Source organism: Hippopotamus amphibius, chromosome 3 (genome assembly GCF_030028045.1).
Source record: "Hippopotamus amphibius kiboko isolate mHipAmp2 chromosome 3, mHipAmp2.hap2, whole genome shotgun sequence".
NCBI classification, from domain to species: domain Eukaryota; kingdom Metazoa; phylum Chordata; class Mammalia; order Artiodactyla; family Hippopotamidae; genus Hippopotamus; species Hippopotamus amphibius.
In genome coordinates, this window is record NC_080188.1 from 189,155,267 (window position 1) to 189,163,946 (window position 8,680).

Sequence of the window (8,680 nt, forward strand, 5' to 3'; positions counted from 1 at the left end):
AGGGGCTGAATTCAGGTGATGACTTAAAGGTGACTTAAATATGCTTTCCAGATCTGTTATTTTGTAATGCCATGAAACCAGAGTAACACATCCCAAGTTGTTTGGGATCAGGACTTTTAGAACCTAAATTCAATAGTACTTTTGATCTTCATACTTCTTTTTTGAGTCCTGTTCTTATTAAATATATATAGTTCCACATTGTTTGTTTAAATATATTTTCCTTTTTAACAGTCTCTTCATCATTAGCATAAACAAAGTTTCTCAAGGATGTATTTTTCATTTCTTGCTTTTATTTTTTTTCAACTTGCTTATTCAATTTCTCTAAGACCTCTTCTGGAGTTGTGGAGGACAGAAGCTTCACCACTTTTTCACGAGATTTACCACCCGTATCCAAAACCACATCACTCTTCCTGAGTTCTAAGACTTTGGAAAGATACCAGCAAAGCTCCGCGTTAGCCTCTCTTCCCGTCGGAGGCGCTGCAAGAGCTACACTCACAGCCTCGGCTGTCAAATCTGTCACAGCATTTTGTTTGGAACCAAGCTTGGCATGGATGGCTATGGTGGCACAACCTTTAGGGTCAACTGCCACAGGACCTAAGGGAGGAAGTGGTCTCTCTGGTTCCTTGCTCTGGCTTTTACCCTTGTTCGTAGCACCAGGTTTCTTAGGCATATCGGCGCCTAAAGGGAGCCGGGCGGCAGCCGCAGCACCAGGTCCTGCTCCGAGATACCTTAGTCCGCAGCCGAGGCGCAGCATCCCGGCCAAGCACTAACTATATTCGTAACAGTAGAGAATTATTTTTAAGATTTGGGTTTGACAACATTATTGTGTGTATATTTGAAAATTATTAATTTTTAAAGATACTTTTTGAAATATTTAAAGATAAAATGATATATCTACCTCCTATATGCTTCAAACTAATATGGGATGGGGAATGGGTGGAAATAGATATGAAACATGATTAGTCACTGGTTGATAATTATTGAGTCTGGTTGATCTACATGGTAATTATTTTATGTATGTTTAACATTTTATATAATAAATTTATTGAATTTTCCTAAAAAAAAAAAACCACAGTGAGATACCACTTCACACTCAGCAGGATGGCTATACATAATTATAAAGTAAGAATATAGCAAGGGTTGGTAAAGATGCGGAGAAACTGGAACTTTCATGTACTGCAGGTGGAAATGTGCCACTGATTTTGGCAACAGTTTGGCTATTTGTCAAAATGTTAAACAGAATTACTGTGTGACCCAGCAACTCTACTCCTAAGTGCCTAAAAAAGACATATGTATCTCCACACAAAATATTTTCCAACTGTGGAAATCAAATGTCCATCAACTGATAAATGTATAAATAAAAGGTGGTGTATCCACATGATGGAACATTATTCAGTTGTAAAAAATCACTTAAAGTACTGATTTATGATAGAACATGGATTGTACAGTTTATTGGTAAATTTTAAGATCTGTGAATTTTATCTCAATAATGTTTTAATAATTGAAGATAAAATCATTTTCATAAAAATAAAATTGCAGGACATTTTTTCAAAGAGCAGTTTCACTTAAAGGGGTGATTCATTAAGCAAAATAACTGCTACAACTACTAGTATTAATGCAAAAGGAAAAATGGAAATGCTGAATGACGTTAACTGTATAAGTGAGGTGAAATATAAATGAAAATTGACTGACTATATAAACAATAATAATATTCTGTGGAAGTTAAAATATAGCTACAGTAAGAACAAATGGCAAAAATAATGTGAAAGGTAGAAAGGAAGAGTTTGGAGGCAAAGTTTTCTATTGTCTTGATTAATCATGGAAATTATAAAATTAATAGTATGTATGAAGATTACATCTTGCAAAATTTAATAACACCTCAAAACTGTGAAATAATGTATAAAGTAATAGAGAAAACTGGATAAAAATATTCATTTGATCCACATAATGGTACTAGAGTACAAAAGACAAAATGAATGAGAGCCATTTGGACTTATAGGTAATACACAGAAAGGTGCTAACGAGATGGTAAAGATTAGTACAGTTATAACAAGATGGACATTAAACAAAATGCATTAAAGCCTATCTAAAAGATAGAGATTGTCAAATAGGTTAATTTAAGCTCCTAATAACACTGACTATAAGAATGTTTAGAGTTGGAAAATAAAGGATCATATCAAGCAAATAACAACCAAACTAAAATTGGGTTATTTGCAATAACATTAGAACAAAACAGTCTCTAAAAATTATTATGAGAATGAAGTGAAACATCTCATAATTAAAAAGTTTAAACAAACTGGAAGATTTTACAACTTAAATGTATAAGCACTGCGTAATAGAAAGAATAATAGTAAGAATATAAAAACAAAACTCAGCATAAGTAAATTGATAAATAGATAAATCAGTAATAATAATGGTGAATGTAAACACTCTTCTGAATAAATGACAGAAATAAAACAGGTCAAAAAATTAATGTGAATTTTAATATGGATAAAAAATTTAATGTGATTTTTACTGTGGATAAAAAATAAATATTTTTAAAGTATATATGAAATATTTAAAAAGTTAATGTGACCATAAACTGTCATATTAGAGAAAGCATCATTACAATTCTAAAGATTGAAGTCATTATGTGTATATTTTCTGATCAGAATCAACTAAGATATCAAATTACAAAGTAACATCTCAAAAATGCATAGCTCACAAATGGAACAACTTCTATTTCCACAACTTGTTCGCATTCATTTTGGTTATAAGAAAAGCACTACATATTAGTCACTGATTCAAATTATATAAACTATCTTTTACTGTAACATTGTGTTACTACAATGCGTTGCCTCTAGAGTTGTCATAACTGAGTGTTCAACAGACAATTCTTCTGTTATAAAAGTCTATCTATTACAGTATGACAAGGTACAAGTAATATAATTAAATCCAATTATTACAACTTGAAAGGTGCAAATCTTCAGGAACTGATAACCTGAGTAACTGTATATTTATTAAAATTAATCAAATTTTAAAAGCCTTCCAAAAGAAAAGCACCAGGTTCAGATGGTGTCACTAAAAGATAATTCTGAGTATCGAAGAAGAAAATAAGAAATATCTACTAGAAAATAGAAGCCAACAGAATACTCAGCTTTTAAGAAGCTGATATGATTAGATTGCGCCTACCCAGAAAATCTTCCTTTTAACACTAAAAGTCAATTGATTAGGAAATTTATTTACACTTACAAATTCCCTGTTATCGTGTAATATACCGATGGACGTAATATCATATTCACAGTTCCAGGAATTATCACAGGAAATTTTGGGGAAGGCATTTTGGAATTCTGCCTACATATTCATTATTGTACTTATAGAAATTATGCTAGTAATTGTTTTCTTTGTCCTTTTTAATTCTTCTCCATTTCCTATAAATCCAGGCATGTTGACCATGTCTTAGCTGAGACTAATGAGAAAATGAATGCTGAGAATGTGCATGTTGGCTAAGTTGTCCCTTTTTAACAAACTTCATTAGATGACCTCACTTACATTTCATTAGGTTTGTGACACACAATCAAGGATAAATGTAAAGGTGTTTGAAAGGCTGAACATTCTTTTTAAAGCTAATGAAAATTTCTATTATTGTTAATGTTTTTATGTATTTGTTTTTATTGTTGGGGGGCTTGTTTTTGTTTGTTTGTTTCTTGTCCTTTTTTTTTTTGGCTATGCCATGCAGCTTGTGGGATCTTAGTTCCCCAACCAGGGATCAAACCCATGCCCCCTGCAGTGGAAGCATGGAGTCCTAAGCACTGGACCACCAGGGAATTCCCAAGACTGAACATTTTTAATTTAGCAAATTGTTGTCCACCTGTTCCACTGCCCCAACTGGTATTCTGTTATTAATGAAGAAGAGGATGGTGTATAGAAGAAGATCTTCTATATAGCATAGGCAACTGGGCATATCTACATACATCAAAGTTTCTAATTATTATTTCTCATAATACATGTTCTCTATGTTTCATTTATGTTAGTACGGACATAATTTTGTTTAGTCTTAAAATAGCATAGAACCTCATTAATAATTAGTAGGACTTAGAATTATTGTTAGATTTGGAGAGACTAAGTATCAGGAAACATTTTTTAAATGATCAGTTTGTTTCCATTGACTCTTTCAAGGCATCTGTAATATTTCATAACAATTTAAAGTTTTGAACATTTTCTTTGAGCAATTGAGATACTGAAACTTCAAAAGTATTCTTTACACAATCCCCAAGTAAATGAGTATTATTTTGATTAGTAATGTTAGTAGCATCAGTGAAAATGATATAAATGTTAATAGTAATAACGTCAACACAATATTTACCAAATACAAGATGACAGTCTTAGCACTTTCCTAATCTTAACAGTAAACCAAGGATCTGAGTACTTTTATTATTTCTATTTTACATACAAAGAAATTAAGGAACACAGATGTCAGGTAACTTATCTAGATATTTCAATATGTAATTTCAGTCCACAGCTAACATAGCTGAGTTTTGAGATAAAAATAAGCATATTTTCTACCAATATGAGTAATTCACTATATTTTATAAGGTTTTGTTGCAAGACCTTTATATATTTGATATAGATTCTTAATTAGGAACTTTTGGTTGCATATAGGCATAAACAGATGTGTATTTTATATTATATTCAATTTTAAGCCAGCAGATGTGATTTTACAGTCAACGATTTCATACAAAGTGATTTCTGATTGTGCTACATATGGTATGAGTGCATTAATATAATGAGTAACTTCTGGAGTAACAGTGCAAAATTCCCATGAAATATATATTTGATAGACATATAAATCAAGGTGCTGACATATGAAAATCATGACATTTCAAGGCAGTTTTAGATTCTGACATATAAATTTAACAAAACTGTTTATGTTCAGGGAAAAAAAAAAATCTGAGGAACTTTTAACATACTTTTAATTCCAGTGGAGATTGTATCATAAACTCTGGGATTTGCAATAGTAGTTGACTCAAGGCATCAATATAATGCTAATTATTTCAAAGGGAGATAATTATACTACAGATAATTGATTACACAATTACTGGATGATCAAAAGACCAAAAAAAATGATGCTGTTATGAATAATAGTAGAAGCAGTTACCATGCCTAGGTGAAGGGAGAAAGAATGCAGGAGGAGTAATTTACAGCAGACATAGGCACTACAGTTGGGGTTTGGAGGTCACCACCTTACCTCTGCTCTGACCTGGGAGAGAAATGCTTCTGATGGTTTGACTGCTGAAGGTCAGAGCACTTTCCTGTTCTCAGATCATGTATCAGATAATCTTTTTTCTGTTTCCTCTTGAAATATATAATCAATGAGGCAGTCCATTCATGTAATGCCCTTTTGCCCTTTTTATACTACAGGAAAGGGGCAGTTTCAATTTCCAATTGAATTAAACAATTGTTATATACCCTGATGAAAAGTCATAGGGAGTTGAAGTACAACTTTGCAAGTGAATTATTTTAAAGATATAGAAAAAACTTCAAATTGATTATTAGGTTAAAAATAGATGGACAGCTTCCATTTCTACACCTTGTTTCCAAATACATTCACTTTGATTATGGGGAAAAGCACCACTTATCAGTCATTGATTCAGATTATATATACTATCTTATAATGTGGTATTTTAACATCAGAAGCTGTCGTATTCTGGAACATCATCATTGAGTATTCAAGAGACAGTTCCACTGTTACAAAAGTCTAACTGCTTCAGTATGACAGGGTACAGAGTAACACAACTGAACGTAATCACTGTCAGCACTCAGTCTAAATCGCTGAAAAAGTGAGTTCTCTGGTCTGATGGACTACTGAATGGAATGTCATGGCCATCAATACTCCCTTCAGTATTTCTGAGATGGTGTTCCTGTAGAAGCATTAAGGGCAGGACAGGTGACCAAGCCTCTTGCCAATGCTCTGTTGTTGGGGAAGTTAGTAATAAAGTCTTGTTCAGGCCTCAGAGACAGGAACAGGCCTCTGAGCGACCTGTGTCCTTGCCTGGACTGTGCGCCTGCTTACACACCTAACAATTGCTGCTAGCAAGTCACACGGCGCTTACAATAACAAAGGGAGTAGGTCTTGGAATTTCTTGAGCCTTGGGGACCTGGTCAGTCCCCCGGGGTCTGGAGAATCTTGTGACTCATGTATTGAAACCAAAAACATTGTTAAAGTAAATCCAGAGCTACATTTTTGCATCTGCTACACTTTGATATCATCAGTTTGCAGCCTGGAATTATAAGCAGGAGCCCCCAGAACTTCAATCTGAAGTCTCACTCGTGGAGTGGACGCACTGCCCGGGACCCTTCCCAACTGGGGTTCCAGGTTGCTGTTTCAGGGGCTTCCTAGCGCTGCTTGGATCTGGATGTAGGAGCTTCCCCAATTCGGTGATGTATAAACCTCTGTCTTTACTATTCTTTCTTAGTACACTGTAATCTTTGTTAATTCAATAAACTCTCTCTAAATTCTTGTTTAACTGAGTGGTTATTTTACCAGCAAATCCTACAAACGTTGAAACCAAAAGTACTGCTTTTGGCAAAACATCTGTGTTGGTCTAACTCAGTATTGTTCAATCTTAGGGTTTTTGTGTTTTCAGTTATATTAATACTGTCAATCTGGTCTACAATGTAGTTGCAACAAATTTCATTCCCACTGGCAATCTAGGAGAGCTCCTATTTCAATCGAAACTTGGTTTCATTATACATCCTTAATATTTGTCAACATATGCCAGTCTGATTCAATAAAATGCTTTCGTAAAAACCTTTCACTAGGTTATTAGCAAGTATTTTAATATTTCCTTTTTAGATAGCTATTCAATTAATTTATAAAGCAACTCACTTCTGCAAGCATCTTCCTTGGATTTCGAGATGTAACAGTGAAACAAAACTATCACAATCTGTAAGGAGCTTATATACTAATTTAAGGTGTGATATATAATCAATAAAATAAATAAGTGGCTTATAGCATAGTAGATGCTAGTCATTTTTGTGCTAGAGTTCAGGGAGAGGGGAGGCAAAGCAATTTTACATTGATTGATTGGGGAAGGCTGCTCTGCAATTATGACTTTTGAGTGAAGATTCGAACAATGTGAAGAATATATCATATGCACATCATTGTAAATGTGTCCTCTTTTCCATGTGCAAGCAATTTGGGGGCCATATGTCGGGGAATGGAACTGCCAAGTTAAAAACTGCAATATTTTAAACTTTAACATTTAACTCCAAGTTGCTTTTCAAATGGATTGTAACAAATTTCATTCCAAACAGCTGTTTATTTTACTTGACATCTGTATTAGTTTGCTGGGGCTGCCATAACAAAATACCAAACACTGGAGCTTCAACAACAGAAATGTGTTTTCTCACAGTTCTAGAGGCTAGAAGCCCAAGATCAAGGTGTTGGCAGGGTGGGATACTTCTGATGTCTCTTTTCTTACCTTAGAGATGGCTGCCTTTTTGCTGTGTCCTCACATGGTCTCGCCTCTGTGCAATCACTTCTGCATCCACAGTTCCCTAACTAATCAGGACACCACCTTATTTTATTTTAAGCACCACTTTAAAGACCTTATCTCCACGCAGAGTCACATTTTGAAGTACTGGAGAACAGGGCTTCAACATATGAATCTTGGAGGGACATAATTCAACCCATGATAACATCCTTACTAGTTTTGCTAAATTCCCCTAATTAAATACTGACAGATAACTGAAGTAGCCATTCACAAATCTCAGTGTTTAGAAACAGCCCAGAAATGTCAGCTATCTACTCATTCAGGATTATTTTATTCCACATTTTGGAACCCTCCCCAAACATTTGAAATGTAACCCTAATGAAAACCTCCTTTCTGTGTATGTAGAACTTCAAAAACTGCTCTTTAAATTCATATGGAAGAATAAAATAACAAAAGAACTGGGTTATTCAGCAGGATAATGGCTTCCCCCCAAGGTCCACATCCTAATACCCAGAATCTTTGAATATATTATCTGACTTGGCACAAGAAACTTTGCATATCTAGTTAAATATCTTGAGCTGGAGAGATTATCCTAGATTATCTAGGTAGGCTCAATCTAATCACATAAATTCTTCAAACAGTTCTTTCTGAACTGTGGTCAGAGAAAGAGATGTGACAATAGAAGGAATGTCAGAGAGATGCAAAGTTGCTGCCTTTGAAGATGAAGAAAGAGAGTCACAGGACAAGGAACGTGGACTGCCTCCAGCAGCAGGCATGCACTCACTATGTAAAAGACAGTCAATCAACACAGCCCTCTATCAGGGTTTCAACTTGTTATCTTCATAACAGCCCATGTACTAGATACCATTCTTTTCTCCTATTACATTAAAGAGGTAAGAGAGAAACACAGAAACTAAATTACTTGCCCAAGGTTACAGTTTATAACTGTCAAAATAATATTTTTAACACAAACAGTATTACTCTAGGGTTTTCCATCTTAACTACTAAGATAGGTAACAAATTAAGTTAAAAAACTGATAATCACTAGTGAGAATGGAAACCTAAGGCTTTCCCACAAGACTACAGAGAACCTAAGAAATATTCAGTGATGATTTTCATATACTTATAATTTTAATACATGGTATTTTCTTTTTCTGCAGGACAGAAGATCCTGAGAAAACAAAGAGTATGTAATATTTACCAAA

The 8,680-nt window shown here is 34.2% G+C and overlaps 1 protein-coding gene across 1 annotated transcript; it reads right to left on the reverse strand.

The window, feature by feature from the left end:
* Positions 1-289: 289 nt before the first annotated feature.
* On the reverse strand, positions 290-754 carry LOC130850343 (UPF0235 protein C15orf40 homolog). The gene has a single exon (XM_057729805.1). The coding sequence runs from the start codon at positions 752-754 to the stop codon at positions 290-292; it is 465 nt and encodes a 154-aa protein (XP_057585788.1).
* Between the last annotated feature and the right edge of the window lie 7,926 nt (positions 755-8,680).